This window comes from Mycothermus thermophilus, assembly GCF_041956435.1.
Source record: "Mycothermus thermophilus strain CBS 625.91 unplaced genomic scaffold VTJ04scaffold_1, whole genome shotgun sequence".
Taxonomy (NCBI): domain Eukaryota; kingdom Fungi; phylum Ascomycota; class Sordariomycetes; order Sordariales; family Chaetomiaceae; genus Mycothermus; species Mycothermus thermophilus.
The window spans coordinates 1,703,061-1,730,034 of NW_027191427.1; the positions used below are offsets into that span (position 1 = coordinate 1,703,061).

Sequence of the window (26,974 nt, forward strand, 5' to 3'; positions counted from 1 at the left end):
GCAATGTCGTTCATCAAGAGCAATGTAGAATGCATTGTTGCTGTGTAGGATCAAGCAGGGAACGCAGAACACACATCATCCCACCCACACATGTGTACACCACCCAAGCATCATAGCTTCAGGTCAAAAGTTAACAAACCACCTCAACCCAAATCACAAAAAGCTCACCAACCCCCCTTCCCCACTCTCACGCAGGTGCCCTCACGCAGGTGCGACTGCCCTCACGCGGGCAGCTGCAAAGAAGTCCCGTGAGGGTTTGGCTGCGAAAAACTCCATTGAAGGGGTTTTACTAAGGTCAATGCGTCTCCCCCAGGTGAACCAAGGAAAGCATTGCTCCTCTTCTCGACCTTGCCACTGGTCGTTTCGAACACAGCGGCTTTCCCGCAACAGAGCAATCTTTATGTCTTGCTCGCCACGTCCCCTCAGCTGGGCCACGGGAACGGTTTACTGAGGGTGAAAGGCTGCACAGAAAAGATCCGTTATATGGTGGTCACAGCGCTCCGTTGAGGCACGTGATACTGAGATGTTGGGTATAAGGTATCGGACTGCGGGGAGTTGGGATGGGGAGCTGGAGTTGGGGTTTTGGATAGCTGAGGTCATTTCCCTGAGTCTTGTCGGATTGCCTCAAGGTTAATTCAAGCCCAGGAAAGTGGTGTACAGCATCAATAGTAGGACTCCTACGTCCAAGGAGGCAATCTGGCTTTGGCTTGCCATGGAGGATAGTATGGCACAGGGTTGCCAGTGCCGTCCGTCTTGCTGTAGGTGGATAGAGTGGGCCATGAGGAGTCTCTAGACATGGCTGAAGAGGTATCACCGTTGCAAGAAAACCCTCTGATACACTTCCCATGAGTACTTCTCCGGGGCCTCCATCATTCAAAGACAGAGAGTAAGTGACCGAGATGAAGGTCATGGACTCCACTCTTTGCAAAGCGTTTGATAGCTCCATCATATGAGAAGATCCTCGGCAAGCTGGCTCGGAGATGTCACAAGTTGGTTGGGCATTGGTAAGCAGAGGTCGGGGGAACAATGTGGGATCAAAGACCAGAGTTAGGCATGTCTAAATAGAGGCATGAAGCATAGCAGTAATTGCACTCAATGGAGGCGGTGTCTGTTTCTAGATCCTCCTCTGATGCGCGCAATCCAAGCACATCATGAGCCACAGACGCGGCAAGAGCTTCATGTCGGGCGCCCCAGAGGCGTCTTTTGGACTAGGGGAATCGTTTTGGTATACTACATGGCGGGAGGGCATCCGGTTGTTGTACAACGAAATCATTTGAGGTGGGCCTGAAGGCTCTCGAGGACCTGTGGGATGGCATGTCAGCAACCAGCGGATTGACTCTCAGCGTAACATTCAATTCAGCTCTCACCTCCAACTCAATCTTCGCCTCAGCGATCTCCTGCTCACTTCCACCACCAGAGATAACCTTCTGCGCCTCAGCAATCTGCGCGCGCACGGCCTCAGGGCTGAAGTCCTCCAACGGGTACCCCTCGACGGCATTGATGCTCAGGACCGAGTTGGGCTGGACAATGGCGAAACCACCGGCAACTGCAGACAAACAAAGTATTCTTGTGTCAGCAAAAGACATAATTCCCTCCCTCGACTCGGCTCGGCGGCTCCCGGGTCCCAATATCAGGCTGACGTACGGAAGAAACGCTTGCTGGCGCCACCCTCCTCAATGACCTCGACAACGCCGGGCTTCAGCTGCTCAATTGACGGCACGTGGTTCGCGAGCACGCCCATCTCACCAGACTCGGCGGGGATGTTGACCTGAACGGCGTCGAACGACCGGTAGATAGACTAGATGGTTGCGCGAATAATCATCAGCGGTGCTGTCTCGACATGGTGCTTGATGGCAGGACGGGTTTGCCAAGGGAGCAATTGTCGCGGATTTGGCTCGAAAAGACACCTCCTGACTTCAGCGTACCTGGTGAGGGAGCGAAAGGCTGAGCTTGAGCTGTAAAGGCAGGTTGTTAGCAGTCGTCGCTGAGTCGCCGCGGGCTGGGGAAGCAACATGACGCACCTTGTCCGAGACGGCCTCGGCGTAGCCACGGCGCTGGAAGGCAGCGCGGACGGCGACGGGGCGCGCCCGGAAAGCCGCACGAGCAATTCGGAGGGAGTTCATGGTGGGTTGCGGCTTTGGGAAAATTGTGGTCGAGGCGTCGTCAGGGCGAGGCCACCACAGTTGTTCGCCGTTGGAGCAGATTTGGCGGGCTGCTCCCAAATTCGCTTAGCCGGGATTGTCCGGGCGGGCAGTTGGATACGGATCAAAGTTTGTGCGTTCCAGCTGCCAGAGGTCTTGGCGCCGCCCCGACAGGGCAAGCCTCGGGTTGGATGCATTGGTTCATCCAATCCATTGCGGTGGATGCTCTTCAGGCCAGCGAGCAGGATGAAAAGCCGACTCCGTGCCTAGGTACTCCAGCATTGACCACGGCGGGACTGATATCCATGGCATGCCCCGTCTGCTGGTTTCATGTTTCCAATGGAGGCATGGATTTGGAAGCCAACGGACACTGAGGATACTGCTGGCTTCAATTCTGCGCGCTTGCGCAGGTCGAGCGACCGCATGATGTCATCGACGCAATGCGTCGCTATCGCCATTGACCGCTAACCTTCCTAGCGTCAAACACACCTCCTGTATGGCCTTCCCTATAGGTTCTAAGAAAGATGGGCGTATCTTTCATTCAACACACGCCACCAATCGTTCCCCCCTGATCATCTCTTCTGACCATACGGCGTGGTGACAGCGGTTGATCCGTCATTCAGTCAACCGCCTGCCACCCCGGGCGACCGGAAGAGTTGGTATCGGGATTTCGGGAATGCCAATCGTGACCTCCATGGCATTCACTCTGTCACGATTCAGTCGGTCTTGTCTCATCAAGTGCTAGTATGACCCCGCCGATGGAGGAGTGGTCTGCTCCAACGACGGGCCTCCCATGAGGGGCCTCCGTCCGGGGCCGGAGGCTATCTTCGGCATCTCAAGCAGCAATGTCCACTGGGGATTCACAGCTTACACCGCTCATCTCACGTGGTCGTAGCCGTTGGGCACTGCTGCTGTCTGAAGCTTGTGTCGTCATTGCTTGGGAGCGGCGGCACGTGTCGGAAGTTTCGCCCTGTGAAGAGCGTGCATCCATGATCGCCCTGGTCGATGATCCCTACAATCCCCTCTCTCCGGCTCCCTCCAGCGAGTGGCAGGGTGTCGGCATTGGGCCGTTTCCAGTTAGGCCATGCTTGCTGTGGGATTGATGCCACAAGACAAAGTGCGTGACCATGCCTACACGCGCATGCCTGATGGCCATCCCATGGGCACTAGTTCGCAAAGAATCGCGATGTTTTAAGAGGTCGATTTTTACCTTCACATGCCCCATCTTGTCCATTCGGATAGCGCTATCAATAAGCACCAGTTGTGGGCGCCGAGAGGTCATGAGCGTGGTCACTACACTGCATTTTGCAGCAGACGGATTGCTCCCCATTCGTAGCGTCATTTGAGCCACTGCGCACCTCGGGTTACCATTTGGAGAGTTAGCCCGCCTGCGAACGAGATGAATCTCACGACCACCCCACGCGACGGCACTGACGAGAAATGCGGGGTCGGTTGGTGCTTGGTTTCATTGTCGTTCGCGAACCGTGGGGTTTAACCAGTCAAGCTCCGTCTCGATATTACCTCCGTTATTGAAGCGATACAGGCCCCTTGGGCACCCTTGACGGGAGAAAAGGAGGGAAGGATCAAGGATGGGAACGGACATGATGGACGGCATCTCGAAAGGACGGGAGTCTTGGTTGGAATGTCCAGTCAGGTTGCAGTGCATGCAATATGGGTTTTGTTTCTCCTGCACCTTCTGACTGGGCTTTTGATCAGCGGGTTGCCAGCAACAACGAGAAGGCACTCGGAGATCCCGTCCCTTTGTGTGACCGTCCACAACACGAGAAGACACCCAACTGGCTTTTCCGAACAGTAAGCTGGGCTCATGGCACAGCGCTGTCATGCACTCTGTGTAGCGTGAGATTCCATGGAAGTTGTCTATCTTCGTCGCATATTAACCACTTGATTCCAGGAACTGGCAACTCGCTCCATGTCGCCTGGGCGATTTAAGGGAGTTCGGGCTGGCTGAGAATGTTTCCGGGGGCTTTGGGACCCGAGTGCGTTGCTCGCTGCCCACGCACTGCAAATCTCCTGCAGGTCAGCGCCAATGAATGCTAGGATCTGTCCAGAGTACAGTACCTACATGCATCCATTCCTACCTTAGCGTCAACACAGCTGATGAAAAGACGTAAGTCGTTTTAGATGAGCCCCATTTGTCGACATCCCCAGAGTTCCGAGTACCGCCCAGGCACATATTAGGGACAGAGTCGTAGTAATATCTGATGCGGTTACACAGTCAACCATTCGGCAGTGTAGGTGTCGCGGCATGCACAAACAACGCTTTGCTCTACCCCTCCGTCTTCTGCGGAAGAACACAAAGCCTTCCCAAGCTCATCAGAGCTCATTTGAGTGACCAAAACCCACTGGAAACACTCCATAGCGCAGAACGGAACTGATGGGAACAAGTGGATGCGGAGGGAAATAAGGATTTCCGGTCCTTGCCAACTTTGGTGGAAAGGGGAGCCTGGAACTCCACTGCCAGTGCGAGGTCGGCGGCGTCATGGATGTTGCAAGCTGTGTTGTTGTGAAACTCCGGTAACATGAGCATGGACTTCCACCAGCTGCCAGGATGAGTCGCGACGCCCGGGCCGATCCGAGGTCCGGTGGTGTGGTGAAACCGGAGGCAAAACCCGTCAAACCAAGCAGAGCCCATGAGAAAACTTTTCCTCTGCCTCGTGGAAAAGACGACTTGATTCCAGCGAGTTGGCGATGACGCTGTGAAGATTCGCCTCCTCCGAATGTGTGTGCCATCCATCTGCAGAGCCGGGCAGCGGAGACCCCCAAGCCGCTCAAAACGTTCTTGGGTGATCACAAGCCGTCAACCAATCACGTCCCAGAGCGACGAAACGGGCTCCAAACGGTTGGGGGCTCTGTTGGACGGGCGCAGAGCTAAGCCAGAAAGAGCTGTGGGTTGGTCCACTCTTCAACAGCACCCACCCCTCAAAATGCAACCCTGCTTCTCCGTTTCTTACCGCCATCCCACGCGTCCCACTTTCCATCTCATCGCCAAGCTTCCACTCCCTTGCTCCTTGGCCTTTTTTAGGCCCGCCCGGTGGCACTCTGACTTGTTCCTCCCTCTCGAAGCCTTGGAGTCCTGCCGCTCTCGCGAGTCGGTGACACGAACACCCACCCACTTCAAAGAACCGGAGGGCTCCGCCCGTTTGAATAAAACCTGCGAATAATTCCACGGCTTCCTTAGAGCCAACTTTATTTCCTGCATCAGATCTCTTTCCTTTTCACTTTCCACGCTACCCAGTTACTTGCAGCGACGCTTCGCAGCGTGTCTGCCTCACTGACGACTCCCCTTTCATCGACACTGCCTCCTTTCCTCCGAGGCTGAGGTGATCTCTCTTTCGACCCAAATACGAGAACACGCCTTTTTGGGTCTTGCGGTCCACGACCGACGGCCCTCATCACCAGACAAACCCACACCAACGACCCTACCTGCGTTCTATCACCGTTCTGTTCAAGATGGCTCTGCTGTTATAGCCATACGGTCCTTAGGGACACCCTCTTGAACGGCGATCGCAAGCATCGCGTCCAGGAGTTTGCAGCAGACGAGGCTGCACGCTTCACGCTCCGTTATTTTCGGACGGGCACCGCACCGATTGCGATCATCGACACTCCTACCGGGATTCTCTGATCCCACCTACATCCTCCAACCCCTGAATTCTGCCTCCTGCTGGCGGCAGGATACCACTTGATTGCCGGACACATCCACCTCAGTCGCCGAACACACCTACAACCACACTTATCCACCATATCAACACTCTCCAAGATGGAGCACTATATTCCTCGCGATCACCCAACATCAAACGTGCTGGCCTGGGCCAGCACTCACTCCGCCAACGTGGAGCCTTCGGTTGAGGGGGATGCCGGCGCAGACGCAGACGAGCCCCCGGATAATCGATCCTCGCTGGCGCCGGCTCCGACTCAGTTCCAACGGACTGCTATCCGCCGGCCCAGCGAGCAACATGAATCTCTCTTGACCAAGGCTCTCCAAAGCCAGTCGGACGACGACGCGGGCTTCTCGTCCGAGCACCCGCGCCAGCGGCAGCGGCGCCGCTCCATCACTAGCAGCACCAGCTTTGACTCGGCTACCGAGCTTACCAGCGGCACGGGCATCACGACCCCAGCCCGCACAAGCTCGCCTAGCCCGCGGCAGCGCATCTCCTTTGCGCCATCGGTCGTCCCTCCTGCTCAGACACAGCAGCGGAATCCGGACGCTGCGGTGCGCACGTTGGAGAAGAAGCGTTGCATCTCGTTTGCTTGTGCCGCCAAGCCCGGCCCGGCTGAGAAAGCGTCAGTCCCACAGCCTCGTGCCGAGTCGGGTGAGACAAAGGCTCAGGCACCCCCAAAGAAGACGTCGATTCGGTTTGCCTGCCCTGCGCCACCGAGGTCGACAGAAGCGACGCAAACGAATGCCCAACAACGCTCTGCTGTGCGATGTGTCACGCCGAGCACGCCTAAGGCATCGACCAGCCAGAGGCAGCAGTCACCCTCAGTTACACGTACGCCTCGTTCGCCGTCCACTCGGAGAACATCCGCGAGTCCCGTGGCAATCCGGAACAAGAAATGGATCAGCGCGGATTCGAAAGATCTGGAAAGCGAGGCCGTCCGGTTCCACGAGTTCGCCAGCGATGAGCCGCAGGAAGACGACTGGATTCGCCGCGGCTACTCTCCCATGCAGCCCAAGCTTACCATTGATGACACTCTCAAGAAGGAGCTTGCCATTCGGAAGCTGGGTAAGGAAGCTGAAGAGGAAGCTGAACTTGAAGAGGAACTCGAGGAGGAACTCGGCGAGGAGGACGACGAAGAGGTTGACGACGCCGACCTAATCGATGAGGACGGCGATGATGAGGAAGAGGACATTGAGGATGAGGACGAGGACGAAGACGAGGGAGAGGTTGAGAACGAGGAAGATGCCGGCACGGAGCACGCCTGGAAATCGGATGCCTCCGACGGGTACAAGACGGATAGTGAGATCGGCTTTGCCGAGTCGGATGACGACGATGACGACCTTGTGCTCTGGACCACGCGCATCGGCAAATATCCCTTGTCGGGCGCGGTTATTATGGCCCGCCGGCCGTCGCACAGCGAGAGCTCAGACTCCTCCGTATCGCCCACCCGGCAAACGCGGCGGAGGAAGAAGCGTTCGAAAGCCAGCCCTGTTGCTTTCCGACCGGCGACTCCCGAGCTGCCCGACAGCACGGATTTCGTCTGCGGAACTCTGGATGAGGATAAACCTCTTGAGGAGGCCTATATTTCGTGCGTTGAGGCGCGGAAGCGCGAGCGCCAGAGGACTCTCCCTCAGGATATTGATCCCAGCTTCCCGACATCCGAGCCCGAGGACGAGACCGACGAGCCGCACAGGAGGGGCTACGGCGATAGTGACGAGCATCTCTGGCTGCACGGCGAACTCGAGGACCTTCACCATGACCGTGACCTTCGGGGCCGCAGGAGGAAGAGCGGCATTCCGTCTCCGATACGGTGCCGCTCCCCGCCGCCCAAGCTGCTGCGCGGTCGCTCACCGCGCCGGCCCTCGGTCCAGTGGTCCCCTCGTCTCCGCTCACCCGCTCCTCTTCGCAGGTCCCCTCTCGTTTCGCCCATGCATGGCGGCGAGGGCCAGGGTGCTCTCCCACCGTTCCGTCTGGGCGCCGGCCCAGGCCTGATGCAGACCAAGTCGCTGCCGCGGGCCACGGCCATGTTCCCTCACCTGAAGGCGCGGAAGTCCAAGACGACGACGGCTCATGACGACGGACAGAGCCATGTCCGCGGAGCCATCGACATCGTCATGGGCCTAGAGCAGAAACGCCAGCGCCGCAAGGAGAAGTACTTCCAGAAGTACTATAGCCGGGCCCGTAAGGAGAAGGCGCAGCCGAAACGGCCGCCTCCGGGACAGGGCGCCGAGCGCATGCGGGAGCTGGGCCTGCTCATGGCTGGCAAGGCTACCGGTCACGGGAACTATGTGCTTTCCATCTGATTGTTTCTTTCAAGTTTCGAGAGAGACGGAGGTTACTCTGACTAGCATTCACACACGGGGCATGGTCATGGTCTGAGGACAGCATGCATGCATTTTCATGGGGTCGGGTGGCATTCATGATATTTTTTCTGCCTATGCGAGCTTCTACTTGATTTCCGGTTCCTGTTGTTTCCTCATTGCTCCTTTTTTCTTTTGGGGCGGACCTGGTACTTACGGAGGGCTGGATGATTTGTTTCTTCTCGCATACACAGCATGAGTTTGGTTGCTTTGCTTCCTGTTTTCTTTTTTAGTCTATGTGTTCTGTAATCGCTCGTCCCAGGCGGTCCATGGGGCCACCCGGTCTATTCCTGTGTGGAAAGCAGCAGATGGAAATGCATTCTTAAAGCAATTGCTGATCGATGAAGATGATGATCCTGGTAATGGTGAACACTCATGTCATGTCTACTGCTTTGTTGGGCCTGATGTTCCGCGACGCTTCATGCCACTTTAGCAGCGCCTGGACTGAGCATAGAACAGCGGTCGCTTGGCCGGAAGACAATTGTATGGGATACGTATAGACAATAGCCTCAAGTATCCAAGAATAGAATCCATACATGCCACAAACATCCCAACTGATTGAAAGGAACAAGGCACCCTGAATCATGAATGTTCCTTTGATTCCTGGCTCTTCCGTTTGGTGGGCATGCAAAGGGGCAGCAAGGAAAAACGTGGGTGTTGTGGCCTGATATGTGAGGCAAAAAGCCATATCAAATCAGGCAGGGCCCCGCTGGATCGGGTCCCCATTTGGCGCAATGTCCGTATCGGGGTCCGCCGCCTCGCTGCTGCCCAGGGTGGCCAATGCGCCTCGCTGGCCAATTCCTTGCCCAGCTTCCGCTTGGATGATTCGAGAGGCAAGCCAACTGACAACCAACTTGCCGTCTTGTTTTCCTTTTGTCAACCTCGAGCTTCTTTCTGTACTTCTCGCAACAAAACCACCTGCACCCGGTACCTGCGGATACGTGACCGACGTCCAGGCAGTTTCGGCGTCGAATAGATCTGCGAGGGCGTTGCAAGACTTGTGTGAATCCAGCGCCGCTGTTTCGATCAAGGGAACTGGGCCAGCCAGACAACACCCCAGCACAGAGAGATAGATCAAGTCTGCCGCAAACACTATCACCATGTGGATCATCAACTGGTGTAAGTATTTGCTTTCCGCCTTGCGATATTTCCCTTGCGTCGAAACCTGGTCGGCCCGAGATAGGGAGAAGGAGAGGGGGATGGTTGGAGGACGCGAAGATCAGGAGACCAATACCAACCTGTTGGGCAACAACACAAAGAAAGGACTACGAGGTCCCAGTTGGTGGTGTTGATCGGGACGCAAGAGGACAAAGTCTCGCTGATGAACAAGACGATGGTGGCATGAAACGCATGGGCTTTGCGTGGACGGTGTTTTGCTGACGCCCTTGGCTCTCCCCAGTCTACGACATCCTGTCGTCTCTCGGCCTGGTGAACAAGCACGCCAAGCTGCTGTTCCTGGGCCTCGACAACGCCGGCAAGACGACCCTGCTGCACATGCTCAAGAACGACCGCGTGGCGATCCTGCAGCCGACGCTTCACCCAAGTGCGTAGCACCCTTCTCTACCCCTCTCCTTCCCCGCCCCCAGACCCCGAAGCGATTTAGATACACGCCATACCGTCGCTGCGAGGATGTGGTTGTGCGGATACAGGAGGACAGAAACAAAAAAAAGAATGGAGAGGCTGACGTTGATATTCCGGGGAAACAGCCTCTGAGGAGCTCTCGATCGGCAACGTGAGGTTCACGACGTTTGACTTGGGCGGTCACCAGCAAGGTGCGTTTTCGACCCACCAACCTCCTTAGCTTCCCCAATCTCTTCCCAAGAGTCGCCGATCTAACTATCTTGGCCCAACAGCCCGCCGCCTCTGGAAGGACTACTTCCCCGAAGTCAACGGTGTGGTCTTCCTCGTTGACGCCAAGGACCATGAGCGATTCCCCGAGGCCAAGGCGGAGCTCGATGCGCTGCTGGCCATGGAGGAGTTGGCCAAGGTGCCCTTCGTGATCCTGGGCAACAAGATCGACCACCCGGATGCCGTCAGCGAGGACGAGCTCCGCCACCAGCTCGGGATGTACCAGACCACGGGCAAGGGCAAGGTGCCTCTCGAGGGCATCCGGCCCATCGAGGTCTTCATGTGCTCGGTCGTCATGCGCCAAGGGTATGGCGAGGGCATCCGGTGGCTGTCTCAGTATGTGTAAAGGATAACAGGGAAAGGTGAAAGGGGAGGGCAGCAGCGGGGGAGGAGAGAGTTTGTGGTGGTGAGTTTATTTGTGTGCGATGAGGAGATGAATAAAGATCGAGTCGATGTTTGGCTGAGAGAATCGCGGTGCGTTTGGGCAGCAGCAAGCAGACGGATGGACGGATTGGCTGGCTGGCGCGAACTGGCGAAAATGCTCTCTAGCTTCGACTGAAGGCGTACCTGTGGCGCGACTGGGGATGTTTTGTCACTTATTTTTGTGCCTTATTTATCTCTCCCATGCTGCGTACGACTTGGCAATGGCAATCATTCATGTCTGACATGCGGGTGTTTAACGCCATGATGGCATTGAGCTAGTTTGTATGGAGTAACTGTATTGGACCTGATGTTTCGGCACGAAAACCTGTCGTCACGAAGCCAATTTGATGCCTCGGGGGTCGATCAAAAGGCGGCTGCAGGTTGATTCCGTCTCTAGGAACCTGCAAGGCCGAGGCTGAGTCCTGTACCTGGGTTCATGTTCGCCACACGCCAACAAAAGTTGTGGGTGGCTCATTGCTCAGCGGCGCGGTCGCAGGCCGTCTTCCCGGGCACAGCAGGTACTGTTTGAGCCTGGTGGACAAGGATTGGCCGTCCCACTTACACGGCACATGTTCCTGGGAGAAGGCGGCCGACCCGAACTTGCCACAACGTCATCCCACTTTCCTCGGACTCGGCATTTCAAGGAAGGAACAAGCTAGAAGCCGCGTTCAATTACTTACCTATCTCGACCTGAGCTGCGTAGCAGCCGCGATGAACATGCTACGCTTTTGACGTGATGCACCTGTCCTCTGAATTTCGGAGCACCCGAGACATCGCGTGCAGGGCGTTATGCTTTCAGCACAGACACGGCCATTATTATTTGGCTCCATCACAGTCACCTTTTGACTCCATCCAAATATCACATGCTGCTGGGATTCAACATCTCATATATCCTCTCCCTCCCTCTCTGTCTTCAAATTTATACGCAACATCTACCTTTTAGCTCTTAATTCCGTGATCCGAAGTCCGGCTTGTTGTTGTCAGTGATCAACCGAGACGCCCTCGGCATGCCCCTACAAGTCTGGAATCACCTCCCATCTCGGAAGTCTGTTACCGCGCACATCCCAACCCTGGATCCCATTACCAAGCGCCTGCCATCCTGGGACTCTCTGACCATGAAGCTCCCGTTCCGGAACCCTTTCTCCAACACAGCTACAACAATTAACGGCTACGAGGTGCCGTCTGTACACTATGGCTTTCCTCCAGAAGCATTCGACCTAACCCGTCTCCCAGACTTCGAGTCTGAGTTTATCCCCGAAGAACACATCGAGGCGTTTGCCCACGCTCTGGAAATCCAAGAACCCATCCTCGAAGGCGCTCTATCGCCACTATCCCAAAGCAGAGAACCCAGTCTCATCTCTGCTGACCCCATTCCCCAGACGCCATCACTTCCAGGTCTCAATGATGACCAGGGCGGGTCCAAGGATGCGGGAGAAAAGGACCTGCTGGGGTCAGGTTCCAGCTCATCCGGGAGTGTCCGGTACCGCCCAGCCAGTCCCTTTATCGCCGCCAACGACTGGGGTTCGCCACCCGACCGGTATATCAGAAGGCCGCTACGGTGGTTGCGCCGACGGAACAAGAAGCGGGCAAGCGCTGGCACGGCAGATGGCCGAGCCAAGGGCGTCATAGCCCGGGCACGCCAATGGCCTATCCGGGGTCGGTCTTTGGATGAATACTGGAAAGGGTTCGTATCGTGGGCTCAACAATGGCACTTCCGGAGTCGCACAGTTGACGAGTACCGCGAGGGGATCCTATATTGGCTGTTTAGGGGGGCTTTCTTTCTCTTTGCAGTCACGGCGCTCTTCTTCGAGGGGGCGGCTTACATTCTCCTCCGCTTATTGGTATCCGGTTGGGAGCGGTTCTGGTCCCGGTTCGGGAAGCGGAGGGACCGGCATCGTGCCCTGCGTGCTGTCAACAACTATAATGACTGGGTGGTGGCCGCGAAAGAGATGGACAACTTCCTCGGTATCGCAAAGTGGAGGGAGCAAGACAGCTGCGCCTATTACAAGGCCAAGGAGGTGAAGTTCGCGCTGCATCAATTACGGACGACCCGCCGCCGTGCCGAAATGTGGGAGGACTGGGACCGAAATGGAGGAGGAGATGAGGGCCAAACAGCCATTGAAGAACTAAGAACACTCGTTGAGTGTTGCGTCAGGGACAATTTTGCTGGCGTTGAGGACCCACGCCTTTACAAGCAAACACACTACGGGACGAAGAACCTAGTTGAAACTTACCTTGAAGAATGTGGGTGTTCCCCGCGCGCACCAAGGCGCAACCCTCTAGCCATGAGAAGCAATGCTGACCAACGAGACAGTGGAACGTTGTCTCGGGTTCCTCATCAACACGAAGCAGCTGAGCAAGGACAAGAAGCGCGTCATGTTCAAAGGGATTTGCACCAACTACGGCCGAACCGCATTGTGTCTATCTGGAGGGGCGACGTTCGCCTATCTTCACTTTGGTGTCGTCAAAGCCTTGCTCGAGGAAGGGCTGCTCCCGACTATCATCACCGGAACAAGCGGCGGCGCCCTCGTGGCAGCTCTTGTGGCCACCAGAACCGACGAAGAGCTCAAACAGCTCTTGGTACCGGCACTTGCGCACCGCATCAAGGCGTGCCATGAGTCGTGGTTGACACGCACAAAGCGTTGGTGGAGGAAGGGGGCCTTGTTTGATGCGGTTGACTGGGCCAGAAAATGCTCGTGGTTCACCTATGGGTCTCTCACTTTTCGTGAGGCCTACGAACGCACCGGGCGTATCCTCAACGTGACATGTGTGCCCAACGACCCGCACTCGCCTACCATTCTGTGCAACTACATTACCTGCCCAGACGTGGTCATTTGGTCTGCCGTTCTCGCGTCAGCCGCCGTCCCAGGAATCCTCCCCCCAGTGGTGCTCATGTCCAAGACGTCCACAGGTAAATTGGTGCCCTACTCATTCGGCCATCGCTGGAAAGACGGTTCGCTACGCACCGACATACCTATCAAGGACCTCAATATGCAATTCAACGTCCGCTTTACCATCGTCAGCCAAGTCAATCCGCACATCAACCTCTTCTTCTATTCGTCTCGGGGCTCCGTCGGCCAGCCAGTGTTCCACCGCAAGGGCCGCGGTTGGCGCGGCGGCTGGCTGCTCTCCGCCACAGAGAAGTCTCTGTTGATTAGTATGGACGGGTGGATGCGCTGGCTGCGGCAGGTCGAGCTGCTCCCCCGCTGGATGGGCCAGGACTGGTCCATGCTGTGGCTGCAGAAGGTCCGCGGAAACATCACCATCTGGCCTACGCACTCCCATATTTCCGACTTTTGGAACATCCTCGACGATCCGGGCCCATCGCGCCTCGCACGCCAGATCCATGAGGGCATGATCAGTACTTACCCCACAATCAAGTTTCTGCGCAACCGTCATCGCATCGAGAGCCTCACCACACGCGGCCGCACGGAGAGCCGGAAGGCAGAGAGCGCGACGACAGTCACGACATCGGATGGTGCCCAGGCCGCGAGCAACGGCGGCGAAAAACGTATCGACGACGCCGCTGCGGATTTTGCGGAATCTGCTGCCCCCTCACTCGGACAGTTGCCGTCTTTGAGCAACCTCGACGCTCAGAATCCCGGCTACGCGGTGCTCAGGAACCACAGCATCGAGGAAATATTGAGCGAGAATGAGCTGAGAGACGAGATGTCGCGTCGGAAAGGACGGTCGACGTCACGGACGTCCCAGTCGCGGTTTTCGAGACTTTTATCTGCCAACGGTGCGGCAGCAGGGGATGGGGAGGAGGAGGAGGATGAAGACGATGATGACGAGAACGGGGTAGGAGAGGGGGAAGTTGATGAGGATGTGGATGATGTGGACGGGTCAGTGGGCGGTGACACGCTTATCCCGGACGGGTACTAGGAGAGGTACTACAACACGGATTGGCGAGACAGTGATGATGATGATAATGAAGATTGGAGCGAGTCTGAAGATGAGCTGGAAGAGTGGCGGCAGAGCTTGTTTGACGAGGACGGGTGGCTTGGGGGATTACCGAGCCAGCCTGTATCGCCTCGGCCCGCCTTTGCCTCGGGTGCCGTTGGACAACCAGATGCCACGGAGAAGCACGATCTTGATCTTGATGAGGGAAGGGAGGGCCTAGAGCAGACGGCGGAGAAGGAGGATGCTGTGCATGAGAGAAGGCAGCCTTCTTTGTTGGCGGTGCGAGACGAACAAGTCATCACCTCACCGGCACCTGAGGCGCCACGGCCTCAGGAGGTGGGAGGATGGTGGGCACCTGCGGGGCTAAATGCGGTTTTGTTCTTTGCGGTTTGGAGTTGGTATATGCTTGTGTGTGGTGGGGAGCGAGCAGCGTAGTTTGGTATGGGTTTCTTGACACACTTGGTTTGCTTTTGTTCTTTGGTTGGCAGAGTTGATTCTGCGTATTATCGCGTGTCAGAGCGTAGACAGGCAGGCAGGTTAATGAAAATGGCTCGTGGGTTGGTGCTACGGAGTATGTACATTGCGAATTCTCTGCGACATGATCTTGAGTTGTTTATGGTGCTAACGAGTAAAGGATAGCGGAGAGCAGGGGAGAATGTGGCGATCTGTCTATACTGGAGCATTGTCGGTCTAAGAGGACTGTTTTTAGAAGTGTTCACGTTCAGACTTGATGACCAAGTCCAAAGCAGAAGCTAGTTTAGCATCCTTCATTAACTTCGACGCAACACATTACATTTACAGAATGATGATCGCCGTTGGTCTTGAGAGGATGGATGGAAGGACGGCGAACGATATTACCGACCTATCCCCTCTACATCCATGGATCCGAGTAACGTCCAATACTTATAACTGACCGAACAAACTGCCTCCCTATGGACTATCCACAGTTCGCGCCGCACTCATGTCCCACATTCTCCTTAGCCAGGTATCTACTGGTAGTATCCGTATACTTGAAGGCAGAAAGCTTATTTACGCGCAGAACTTGCATGTCTTCGGCGACGTCCGGAGTACGTAGTGGGTCCAGAAGTCGGGATCGGGGCGGTGAAAGCGGGACCGGGGGGACCGTCCGGGTCCAGATATCGGACCAGGTCCGTCTGCGGGTCTCCACCGGCCAGCAAAGCACACCTGAATCCAGAGTCCCTCCTCGGACCAAACTGCCGGTGTTAGGGTCCACCGGGAAATGGCATGGGAGTTGGTGTTGGCATGGCTACGTTGTACACGAGATAGAAAAGCCAGGGAACTTTTTTTTTCCCTTCCAGCAAGGGAGCCCATGTCGACTCTAGCAGCGATAGGGAGGGTCTGGAGTAGACCGCCAACCGGTTACGAGAAACGGCGGTGAAGATTACGACGTAGCACGTCGTTGCTGTCCTTACCTATCGGGAATCATTTGCGTCGATCATCACCGACCAAAATGCTTGTTGCGTTGTCTAGTCTACAGGTGGTGTGTTTGTTTGGCTGGCGACGTTGACAGGAACAATGACATTGTATGTACATACATAGGCCGTGCCGGACGGTCCGCGCGGCTGGACTCGAAGAGCCTCGGGAAGACGCAGAGGAGCCATTAAGTCGTCGGCGGGTCACCTGCAGGTCGCGCGCAGCTGGCAAGGTTTGCTTGCGGACTGGGAATGTGAGTGGACGACGGGCGCTTCTGCAAGGCCTAACCTGCAGAAGCCCAAATGATTCTTTGCATGCAGGTACGGAGCACTTGCATAGGTATGTACCAGAAAAAATTATCTGAAAGACGCCTCATCCGTCCGTTAGGACATTTGTGTACGTACGTATTGTCAACCAACAGACATCAGCATATGCCCAAGGGAGCAGCTGATTCAGCCCACCGTTCCATTCCACAATCCTCCATCACACACACACACACACACACATACCTTTTAGGCTTCTTCCCGGCCCTGGTAAAGGTGACAACCGGGAAATGCACCCTTGGACGCCCTTGGGAGAGTAACTCGACCAACTTACCCGCAACCGAGAGAACCCAAGGGTTGCGCCGAAACAAGTGAAAACGTCCAACGAAGGGACCGGGGCCAATCATCTGGGGAGAACTCAACCCAAACCCGTAATTTCCGGCCCGTTCCCCACAGCGGAAATGAGAAACATGCAATGGGCCCTTCTTGGAAGAGATCCTCCTTGCAGATGTTGGGCGGCGAGCGAAAGGGAACTCGTGGCCCTGGTGTCAACCGAGCTGTGTGTGCGGAGGATCGACCTCCCTTCATCCAGAGGGCTGGAAACGCCAATATCACTGGGGATTTGCATTCACAAGATTTCACTACCAGATCAAAACACATATCACACGCAGAGATTTGGGACAAAGACCATGTCGTAGGGTAAAAAAAGACGTTCATAAGCCGTTCCATACATGAACGCCAAAAAAAGATACAATTAGAAGATTAAGTACAGAGGTATCATTGACCGTAACCCACAGCCTCCCCAAAAGAATCCAAAACGTCCAAAGCCACCCATCCCGCTTTCAATGGCGAACTCCCGGAGTTCAGAAGTCAACCACTGGAAATTTAGGCCAGGAGGGCAACGAGGCCGGCAGCAGCGGCGAGAGCAGCCGAGAAACCGAAGCTGGCAGCACCGGCAGTGACGACGGGGACCGAGGGAGTGGTCTCCGAGGGGGTCTCGGTCGGGCAAGGAACATCGACCGTCTCGTAGATGATGGTGGGGATGACGGTGGTGATCGAGGTCTTGATGGTCTTGACCGACTGGGTCGGGCAGGCCGGGGCCTCGGTGGTCTCCGCAGGCGGGGGAGAAGGAATGTACGAGCCCGAGGGGAAGAAGGACGGCTCGGGCTCGTAGGGAGCCTCGGTCTCGGTAACCTCAGCGACCGGGCAGACGGTGGTGCCGACGGCGACGGTCTCGGTGACGACCTTGGTGGAGTCGAGAGGGCAGTACGAGACCGTGTCGGGGCAGTCAGTCACGGTGTAGGTGGTGGTCGAGTAGATGGTCGAGGTGGTCAGGGGAATGACCGACGAGGTGACGACCGTGGCGGAGGCAGGGCACTTGACGATCTCCGGAGGGCACGAGGTGATGGTGTAGTACTCAGTCGAGTACACAGTCTGGTCGGCCAGGACGGCGCCAGCGAAGGCAACGGCGGCAGCGGCGAAACGCATTTTGACGGTTTGGAAAGTAAAGGGGGTTTTCCGAAGAAAATTAGGCGTGGGAAGGTAAAGGTTGTTGGTAGAGAGCGACTAAAGCTGGATAGCTTTGGGAGTTGTTGTAAAGAGTGGACGACCGAAGTCAAAGAGCTGCGCTTGCGTTGGCTATCGTGAGCTGGGGAAGAAAGGAGAGAGAAGGGTATGGTCAAGACGGACTGAGGTGGTCCTAAAATACCTCTCGATCCCCCTCTGTCCCTCTGTCGTCTTTCCCCTATCCACCCTCTCCTCGCCCACCGCTTCTGCACCGAGCAGCGGGAAATTAGCGTCCCAACGCCGACTGCCCAATTCGGAGAGACGCTAATCCAGGGGTTCGGTCGAGGGAAACATTGAAGGGAACATTGTTTGTGGTCTTCCCAGCGGCGGCGGCCGGGGCCCTGGATCCTTCACCCCTTGCGCTGCCCAGCAAGCAGATGCTGCTTGGCTGACGAGGGAGCGCCCCGGCCAGGGCCGGTGTTCCTCCGCAGGCACTTTGCTTCTCCGGGCTAGGGCCGAGCCGGGGCATTGAGGGCGCGAGAGCGAACAAACCTCACCATTTCCGGGTTTGTTCAGGGGCAAGCCGACGAATGGGAGAGCGAGGGTGCGCTTGGGCCAGCCGGCTTGCTGAGTGGAAATGAACGGCCGCTTTTCTTCAGCGGTGGAGCGCCACTGCCCATTGGATCCGTCCATCAATGCAGCCCCCCAGCGTGCATCTCCACGGCAATCTGGGTGATGTTGCTCTGATGTCGCATTCCTGCTGGGACCGTCATCAACGTGTGACAAGGTTTAGAAGGAGAGCGCGCGCTTCTCATCATCTTGGGCGTTGGATAAACGTTGCGCTTGGAGCGGGTTATCTCCGCCTTTTTTCTCGGGTAAAACTAACGTTTGTTAGCCGTATTCTCTATCTTTTAGTGTAGTTGCAGTGATAGTTGGTTCGCATTAACGCCGGGTTTGTTTTGGGGTATGGTAGTTAGGAGATGGTCCATGGAAAGTTGATGAAAGGCATGGTTGTGGATTGTTTTCTGTGGGCCAGCCCGACTCCCTTTCACTTGGTGGTTGGTTGATTCTCTCAAGCCCCGATCGACCTGATCCATGTGGCTTCCGGGCACCATCCGACGACGCCCAGTCATTTTGCTCTCACATATGTCACGCTTTCAGGCCTCAGCTCTGCTCTTCTTGCTCGCCCGCTCTTCCCATTGATCAGTTTCCTCATGCGACCACATGGATGAGCTCAGCGGGGGAAACAAGCCTCAAGACAAAAGATCAACAACCAACTCGGCCCGCGGGAGGAAGGTGCGCCAATCGCCTTCTCACATGGGGCTTCATCAAGGCCCAAGGTCACCAAGCCAACGGCCCTTATGCGGAGATGGTGGGGAATGAGCCTGCTGATTGGGCACGGGGCGACGCTAATGCAGGAACGGTGGGAGCTGTGGTCCTCCACTCTCCTTTCCAGCAGCCAGGACGTCCCCTCATCACTTCCCCCGCCGAGATGTGTGTGAATGTTCATCCCACTCAACTTTGAGAAGCGAGATAAGCTTCGATTCGGTGACACGGCACACACCCATCGCGCGCGCGTCCACTACGCGTGTCCTTTTGCAGTTGGGCAGGCGGTTGCACAGGGCTCTAAAAACTTCATCCAATGTTGCCATCGCAGGGCAATCACCTGATTGGATGATGATGTGGCAAGGACTCATTCAAATCCAATGATCGACAATGATCGAATCGAAGCTCTGTGGGGAGTGCAATGTTGCAACAGAGAACCGTTTCCCGGGGGTGGATGTGCCGAGGGCGGATGGTTCGTCAGATGGCTGTGGGGAACTGATCATCAAGCAACCCTACTAGAGCATAACTTTCGGACTTTCCAAGTTGTTCCTTGAAATGAAAAGGGGAGTCATCAAGGATGGGAACGCAAGAGGATGGGACGAAGGATGAGGGGTTAGGTTTCTCTCGTTGAAGGCAAGAGGGAGCAAGTCGAGATTGGTGATCGTTGTGTCTTGCCATGTGTCTGACTGACGCTGCTTACTCTTAACTTTTCTCTTTCACTACGTCCACTTCTCAGGCCGTTGCTTCCGTGTTCCGTGTTTCCCGCAGGAGGTTGCCTGCCCGTGTGTGCCGCATCCTGTTCCTGTCGGAACATTTTAACAGCACCCGTCGAGTCTTCCTTCCGGAAACACCGCCCTGCGTGTTCCTTTTTCTATTTTCTTCGCTGACAGGTTGTTTCAGAACATGGATGGATCGGGAAAGGATTCCTCGGGCACCAGGAAAGCGGAGATGTCGGCCGCTGCCACGGACGGAACAAGTGGGAGGACCCGCTGTTAGCGCAGGCCAGATTTTTCTATGTGGAATCGATCCTCTCTGCCGTCTCTTAACAAACGATTCCTGGTTCCTGCCGTGGCTGTGCGATATTGCTCGCTTGGGACTTGGGGAGGTTGCGGGGTGGTGGCCAGAGGCCAGGACATCACTTCAGTGCTCCTTGGGTTCTTGATTCTCCCAGATGCGAAGGTCAAGCAATAACGGCGGTCAAACTCATCGCTTGACCCCCAACTTATTGGTGTCACTCCTCATGTCCTGTCCTGGGGGACGACTTTCAACCAGCACCCCGTCTGACGAAGCACATCCAAGCAAAGGGCCCTCCTTGGATTTCGAGTAAAGAGGAATTACCTAACTCTTCCATGGGACCTTCATCCGACCATCCCCACTCTCCGGCTAGTTACAGCGTCCTATACTCCGTACCTAGGTCACTGGTCTCACCACCCCGGTGGCATGCGTCATCGACTCACTGCTCGGTGAGATGTCCATGTCAGGACCAAGCTTGAGTCATGCGTCGAGTTCCCGGACGATGGAGCACCTTCGGTTTTGGGATCCGATCGGCATTCGCCTGGCCCCAACACTCTAGGTCCTCCTGGCTGCCTCCCGTGGTGGATGATTGCGTCACTGGCTCTACCTCCTCTCTTCTGAAACATCTGTGATGGATTTCGTGGGGACCGTCTCCAAATGTTTCGGGCTTCGGTCTGTCTTCAGCCTGTGGGACTGAGGCGCCCTTGGGCATAGCAGGTGGATAACGTTCGTTCTTCGATTCCCAGGTATCTTTGTTGGCGTTGACCTCTTCGTCTTCTATGCGTAAACTCAAGTATGAAATCAGGGAAGGGACAATAAAGCTGTCTGGAGATTGGAAAGAGCCTCATTTCTCTAGAGGCTCCTGTGCCAACCTGTTGCTTCCGTTGGGAGCGACCCTTATTCCGTAGTCTGACATATTCAGTATGTCTTGGGTCACATAACCTCCTCTCCTCCGTCTCGATATCAAGCTGTATGCCTCAGGGGACCTCCTGAGCACAACACATCGTCTCCATTCGACTCAGATGAGGCTCAAAGGATGATCCCCCAGGACGTTGATAATCGAATTCGCCCGCGTTTATCTGCCCTGGCTGGAAACATTGTGGCCCTTGTTGCTTGTGTCTTGGAATCGGCTGAGAATCGGCGTTGTGTCATCACTGTAACTCTCAGTTGGTCAGTCAGCCAACACTTGGTCATGTCCTGAGGAGTCCTGGGACACTGAGCACCTACCACCGGCATGCAGAATGATATTCTCTCGTCAGCTTGGGCATATGTTGTTGGTCCTGTTGTTAGCTTCGTCGTCGTTAATGACGCGTTGACCATGTCTCTAGTAAAACTAACGAGCCGTGAACCATACCTACACCATAACGTTGCGAAGACCGCCTGCTGTAAGAAGCCTCAGTGCGATACAGAGGTTGTTACACGAGAGTTATGATGGCCTGACAAGGACATCTTCACGGAACCAACATACATTGGCACATACCATTTACAAGATGATCTTACCTTCCATCAGCAGAGGTGGTTACACCAAAGAGTTTTTATTGGGATGACAACATCTCCACGGAGCCAACAGCCCTTGGAACAAGTCATACTGAAACCTACGTCAGCCTTGGCTGGCATAGATCAGAACTTTGTTGGTACTCTAATTGCTATAGAGCCTCAGCATAGAGTCTTGTGAGCTCACGACATCATGGTAAGGCGGAGTGTAGCAAGGGAAAGGGGCAAGACTCTATGACCCTCGTCAAGTATTTATACGGTAGCTCAGTCGTCGACGAGTTTGCTTGCTCCCTCTACTCGCATCTCCCAAGGACAATCATTGGACTCATCTCTTGAGCTACGCATTGGTCTTGACGTAACAAACGTCATCAAAATGTTCCCCACTACATTTAAGATTTCCTTCGCCATCCTCGTGGCTGCTGGTGTAGCCTCCGCTGTGCCGAAAGCCGGACAGCCTTGCGACAAGCCTGGGTCGTACAACTGCCTGGACGACTTCAAGAACGTCGGTGTCTGCAGCACCATGGGTCGCTGGGAGGTTGCTGCTTCGTGTGGCGGTCCACACTGCGTTTGGCCGGCGGGATTCCCAACTCCCTGGTGCAACGTCTAGGTGAAGATACCAAGCTCATGTAAGTAGTGGTATCCTGAAGCGTTCGCAAGTCTGGTCATCCTGTTACTGATGTTGTTCCTCTACAGCTTTGGGATGTTCATGGCCAAGTCGAACTAACGGGGACGTCAACGCGGTGGGGAGAGAGGTCTATCAAGACAAGGGGCTGCTTGACCGCCTGAAATGTATGGTGGAGATTTAGGCAACTTCAAAAAAGGACAGACGTTTATCCACTTCAAATCGATCAACTTGAGCGCAGTTAAACTCATGAAAGTAGTGTGGATGTTGAAGACACCTCATTGAGCTACCCACGTTTGTCTCACTTCCTTGAGACAAAGGGCAGGCAACAACCATAATCCACAGCTTACTCGCGCCCACATACTGCGATATTAGGTGCTAGTTGCTTATCCTAAGACCAGATTACTGCTTGTAAACCCACTTCTACCTACCCCTTGTCGCCTTGTACAACATTCCGGGATCGGGCTTCAGAACCGGAGATCTGACACAAACAACACCAAGAGTGGATTTACATGGCTTCTCGGATGCCATACGCGTCTCGCCACGAGAGTCATGTCAGCCGAGGCCCGCAAGTGGGTTACATTCTCAGCAGAGTCTCCGACGGCGTTATGAGAGCATAGCGGTGAACATAAACTGCCCAGAGGGAGGAGAGGGAGGGATTGGATGTATAGGTTGAGAGTTATGTAGCACAAAGAAAGTAGCCGAGGCAAAGCAGAGCAGGATGATTCTTCAATCGGGTCTATAAATCGACCCTTTTCCTCATTATTGTCGTCCACCCGGGCACTCTGCTCTCACTCACATCTCTCCAGGCGAGGCCACCCCGATCAGTCCTCAGGCTCTTCATTTTTCACCTCAGAGTCTTCATATCTCAACACCACGACGGATATACGAAACCGCAGACATGCAGCCTTCGACTTTCACAACCGCAATCACCCTCCTCGCCGCTGCCGGCGCGGCATCTGCTCAAAAATACGGCTACGCTCCGGCGTTCAATTCGCCTTGCGACAAACCCGGAACGTACAACTGCGAGGCGGACATGAGGGACATTATTGTCTGCAATGCCCAACGCAGATGGCAACTCTCTAACCCGTGCCGGCCGGGGTGGTGTGTGTTCCCGGCCGGATACCCGACGCCCTGGTGCGACTTTAGCGGCAAGAAATGAGCGAGTAAATCCGTTATCGACGAAGGGTAAGTAAAGATCAGGATGTTGCAGCTTTGGCAGATCATCTTGGGTTGGTTCACTGACGGGGCTCTTTCAGGGACGAGAGATATTGGTGGGCACCGAAGGCAAATCAAGGGGTATTTCAGGTGTCTATAGCTCGGGATTTGCATCTCTCATTGTTGGGAAAATATACCTCTCTGATATATGGCCGAGGCCTTGAATGGGAACGGATATGAAAGACTTTGGTTGGGCAATAACCAATGTCTGAAGAAATCATCTTTTGGCTACTTCAGAGGCTTACCTCTCATCTTCGTCCTACAAATCTTGCATTGTCCGAGTGCTCAGAGCTTCAATTGAACCTGCTTCGTTCCCACCTCGCTGTTTTCGTTGTTTGGTGTTGAGAAGATGAACTGAGAAGATTCATTTGCTGGCTTGGTTGTTAATAATTTTGACGGTGCAGCCAAGGGCGGATACCCGAGGCTATCCTCCGACGAAGGCCCTCCACCGCTCCGTCGGCCTTCGGAACCCCGGGGCCTTACCGTGACCCACCCCTTCGGTGCCGGCCCGGGCCGGAGCAAGCCCCCCAAGTGGGCCCTGCCAAGCCATCGGCCGTGCCGGAATGCCCGGTGCCTGGCGACGTCTGCCCACCTATAAGTAACAACGCAGCAGCAGCTTGCTCAATCTCTATATATTTTAACATCCTCTCGCCAGACAATGTGTACGACCTGATATTTTGTCGGCCGGTGTGTGTCGGTGTTCCCGCTCAGCCTATCCTAACAGTCATCGAAGAGAAGTCTCCTCAGGTCCACTCCACCTCACGGCTCATTGTATCGACAACCAGTCACCCACAGCTCCAGTCTAGATTGAAGGACTACCGTTTCTGCTACTTAGCCTTACTTGACCCCACCAACCCTTAGTTGCGTCTCATGACTTCCAACACATAAAAAGCTCAGTGGCGTTATCATGAAGCATCTTGCGTACCGTGTTGGGGGCCTTTGGGGGCGGTTCTATCGGAAATGGCTTATACTGCCTCACAGGAACAATAAACGTCTTACCACCACGGCTCTGTCAGCCTCGACTGGTGGAAAAGACTACATTTTATTTGTGTTCGGACATTCAATAATAGCATGAAAGAGGGTTTGCGCGAAGTATTGGAGGTCACTTCTCTGCGTGCAGATGAGGACGGCCGAACAAAGCGGAGATGGCAATCCAAAAACAGAGAGGCAGGAAAGCACTCAACACTATATAAGCCAACATTCTCGCAGGTGTTCTCTTTCATCTTCTCCCATGTGTCGAGTCGAGGTCAAATCGATTATCCTCTCGAGTGGACTTCCCCAATCTTCCCGCTTACTTTGAGAATCTATCTCGCAAGGCAACACCAGGGCAAGCGACAATAAAATGGTCCCCTCAGCCTTCACGATCGCCATCACTCTCCTCGCGGCTGCCGGCCTGACAACCGCTCGAGAAGTCGGTGGTTACTGCGCAACTCCTGGGACGTATACTTGCGATTGGCAAGTGAGATATGTCATTGTGTGCGATGTCCAGCACAAATGGCGAATTGCTGCTACCTGCAGCCCGGGCGCGTGTGCATGGCCGGCCGGATACCCGACCCCCTTCTGCGCCCCGCCGTGAGAGGCAAGCACATATCCTGCCATGGGCGAACGTAAGAATTAAGCTGGAGGCTCGATGCATCGTCTCAATATCGGTTACTGATATTTCTCTTTTTCCAGAAGCGAGAGAGAATGGTTAACACCGAACGAGACAGAAGGGGTTGGGCGAGGAACAGAGACAGATCAAGATCGAAGGGCGAACCTCCTAGCTATCTGGTCTACCTGTGCACTTCGGTACCCCGGGTACTTGTCTAAGTCAGAATGGAATAGAGTCGCTTTTTAGGGCTTGGTTTCAATTGATGTTACTCTTCGCTACCTGTGTCTATTTGACTTGAGATGGTGAACGGAAAGGGGAGTCCCAGAGCCAGCGCAGGCCCTCGCGTCCGCCCCTCAATGTAGGTTCGCACGTCACGATTCTCTATCTTCGTACTGATTTCTTGGCCTTGGATCTGGTGGTTGTTGCCAGTCGTCATGATTATCCCTCCAAAGTATCTATGGTCTATGTGTGAGGTTGTTTAGGGGCTGGGTGTCAACGAAGTCAGATGTGATACACTTGTTGCCAAATGCGCCAATATTAGCAACGTTGAGTCGCCTGGTGTCGCAACATGGTGTTAGGCCGAATAGAAGAAGCACCAATGTACCCGGCCATGGTGGTACGGTGTATATTTGGATGCGCAAGATTTTGGGCATCAAGTATGCTTTACTGTTCAACGGCGAGCCAAACGGAAACACCATGTTGTTGAGTATCGAGACAATCCTTGACTTTAGGTATAGAGCGTTGAGTTTGAAAGTGGAGTTCACACGGTTCTCGGTGGTCTTGTGTCGCCGGGACCGGCTCAGGTACGGGCGACCGGATTGGGAAGGCCGCCGCCCGACGACGCCGATGAGTTTGCCGGCACCGCGCCGCTACCGCGCGAGCTTGTGTTACGTGCTTGTGCTTGCGGTCCAATCTTGACAGAAACTCACAAGCGCCAGAAATAAAGAGGAAAAAGGCACAAACCAAGAACAAGAACGAATCGGCGGATCAAATTGAGCACAGAATACGGAGTGATCGCTTAAGGAACATGCAGCGCTTCTCTCGGCAAATAGTCCTACAAATCAAGCATGTATGTAAGTACTGACGGAGAACACGAGAAGATACGGAACCATATTCTGCATGAGGCATTTCGGCCGGCTGACAAGTTGGCCGGTACAGACTCCTTGGCTGGCCACTCACCGGCGAGCCGTCATGGGAGTCCAGTATGTCGAGCCGTCCTCTCGGGCTGGGCGGCTGTGGGCCTCACCCCGCGCAAACACAGCCCGCCTCGCTGGAGCATGGATCGGCCGCTTGGAGGGGCTGTGGCTGGCCGGGAATGGATCCAAATCGGCAAGCTTGAGCTTGACATGACGGCCCAACGCAACTTGCTTTTCCGCCTCTTTCTCCCGCAAACTGCACGCTTTTTCACAATATGATGTGACGGATGAGCGGACTTGACGACATGCGCAAGCTGCACACGTAGCTGTCCAGAATTAGTTGGACTTAGTGCTTAGCTGTGGAGGGGGGGAGCACACGCAAACACTGCCCCTGGATGTCGCTGGGCGTTTCCGCCAAGAGCGTTGAGTCAATCAACCCATGGATGCAGCACCCGAATCCGCTATCAGGTGCGGTACGTACCCTGTAGGACTTGCTCCATATCGATACCTTATCGTGGAGAACCTGGCCAAGCCGAACCAGCAGATCCATCGTGGAGACTCAAGCCAAACGCCATCTGCATGGCATATCGTTCGCTTTAGGGGCGGCGGGCAGGACGAAAAGATGAGGACGAGCTGGTCCAAGTGGATGGATGGATGACGACAACCTGGAACCCGAACCGGCCGTTGCAGGTGGTCGACCGCCCGCCTCAGTCGTCACGCCGGAGGGCAGGCGGGCCAATTCAAGCTTAATCAGCCGCGCTGTGATTGGCCAATTTTCTGAGGACGGCGAGAGATTGGCCCGTGCCGTGGCAATCTGTGGGGCTCAGGACTCGAAAGGTGGAGCTGTGTGGCTTCGGTCCAGGCCTAAGGAGAGCGGGGGGGTGGAGCCAAGACCCCGGTAAGGCGGCCGCCGAGAGTCTGGTCAAGGAATGCGCAGTCGTCATTGATGCAGTCATTCTTCAGCCCAGTTTCCAAATGGGGACGTTGAAGAGTCATCGATCTTGGAGTCGTGACG

The 26,974-nt window shown here is 55.3% G+C and overlaps 9 protein-coding genes across 9 annotated transcripts; 6 read left to right on the top strand and 3 right to left on the bottom strand.

Moving 5' to 3' along the window:
- Positions 1-1,269: 1,269 nt before the first annotated feature.
- VTJ04DRAFT_632 (uncharacterized protein) lies at positions 1,270-2,123 on the bottom strand (the record flags this gene model as incomplete). The annotated part of the gene is made up of 5 exons (XM_069364527.1): positions 1,270-1,302; positions 1,368-1,546; positions 1,645-1,798; positions 1,926-1,955; positions 2,022-2,123. The coding sequence occupies 5 exons, from the start codon at positions 2,121-2,123 to the stop codon at positions 1,270-1,272; spliced, it is 498 nt and encodes a 165-aa protein (XP_069223241.1).
- Positions 2,124-3,966: 1,843 nt separating this feature from the next.
- On the top strand, positions 3,967-5,784 carry VTJ04DRAFT_633 (uncharacterized protein; the record flags this gene model as incomplete). The annotated part of the gene is made up of 4 exons (XM_069364538.1): positions 3,967-3,998; positions 4,054-4,138; positions 5,421-5,482; positions 5,562-5,784. 4 exons carry the CDS (start codon positions 3,967-3,969, stop codon positions 5,782-5,784), a joined length of 402 nt encoding a protein of 133 aa, XP_069223242.1.
- A 135-nt stretch (positions 5,785-5,919) lies between these two features.
- On the top strand, positions 5,920-8,124 carry VTJ04DRAFT_634 (uncharacterized protein; the record flags this gene model as incomplete). Its single annotated transcript, XM_069364549.1, has 1 exon — positions 5,920-8,124. The coding sequence occupies one exon, from the start codon at positions 5,920-5,922 to the stop codon at positions 8,122-8,124; it is 2,205 nt and encodes a 734-aa protein (XP_069223243.1).
- A 398-nt stretch (positions 8,125-8,522) lies between these two features.
- Positions 8,523-9,254, top strand: VTJ04DRAFT_635 (uncharacterized protein; the record flags this gene model as incomplete). Its single annotated transcript, XM_069364560.1, has 2 exons — positions 8,523-8,664; positions 8,992-9,254. The coding sequence occupies 2 exons, from the start codon at positions 8,523-8,525 to the stop codon at positions 9,252-9,254; spliced, it is 405 nt and encodes a 134-aa protein (XP_069223244.1).
- A 27-nt stretch (positions 9,255-9,281) lies between these two features.
- VTJ04DRAFT_636 (uncharacterized protein) lies at positions 9,282-10,375 on the top strand (the record flags this gene model as incomplete). The annotated part of the gene is made up of 4 exons (XM_069364571.1): positions 9,282-9,300; positions 9,581-9,724; positions 9,888-9,953; positions 10,035-10,375. The coding sequence occupies 4 exons, from the start codon at positions 9,282-9,284 to the stop codon at positions 10,373-10,375; spliced, it is 570 nt and encodes a 189-aa protein (XP_069223245.1).
- Positions 10,376-11,459: 1,084 nt separating this feature from the next.
- On the top strand, positions 11,460-14,337 carry VTJ04DRAFT_637 (uncharacterized protein; the record flags this gene model as incomplete). The annotated part of the gene is made up of 2 exons (XM_069364581.1): positions 11,460-12,696; positions 12,767-14,337. The coding sequence occupies 2 exons, from the start codon at positions 11,460-11,462 to the stop codon at positions 14,335-14,337; spliced, it is 2,808 nt and encodes a 935-aa protein (XP_069223246.1).
- Positions 14,338-16,937: 2,600 nt separating this feature from the next.
- VTJ04DRAFT_638 (uncharacterized protein) lies at positions 16,938-17,540 on the bottom strand (the record flags this gene model as incomplete). The annotated part of the gene is made up of 1 exon (XM_069364592.1): positions 16,938-17,540. One exon carries the CDS (start codon positions 17,538-17,540, stop codon positions 16,938-16,940), a length of 603 nt encoding a protein of 200 aa, XP_069223247.1.
- Positions 17,541-20,361: 2,821 nt separating this feature from the next.
- VTJ04DRAFT_639 (uncharacterized protein) lies at positions 20,362-20,610 on the bottom strand (the record flags this gene model as incomplete). Its single annotated transcript, XM_069364603.1, has 1 exon — positions 20,362-20,610. One exon carries the CDS (start codon positions 20,608-20,610, stop codon positions 20,362-20,364), a length of 249 nt encoding a protein of 82 aa, XP_069223248.1.
- A 1,155-nt stretch (positions 20,611-21,765) lies between these two features.
- VTJ04DRAFT_640 (uncharacterized protein) lies at positions 21,766-22,116 on the top strand (the record flags this gene model as incomplete). The annotated part of the gene is made up of 3 exons (XM_069364615.1): positions 21,766-21,946; positions 22,000-22,018; positions 22,086-22,116. 3 exons carry the CDS (start codon positions 21,766-21,768, stop codon positions 22,114-22,116), a joined length of 231 nt encoding a protein of 76 aa, XP_069223249.1.
- Between the last annotated feature and the right edge of the window lie 4,858 nt (positions 22,117-26,974).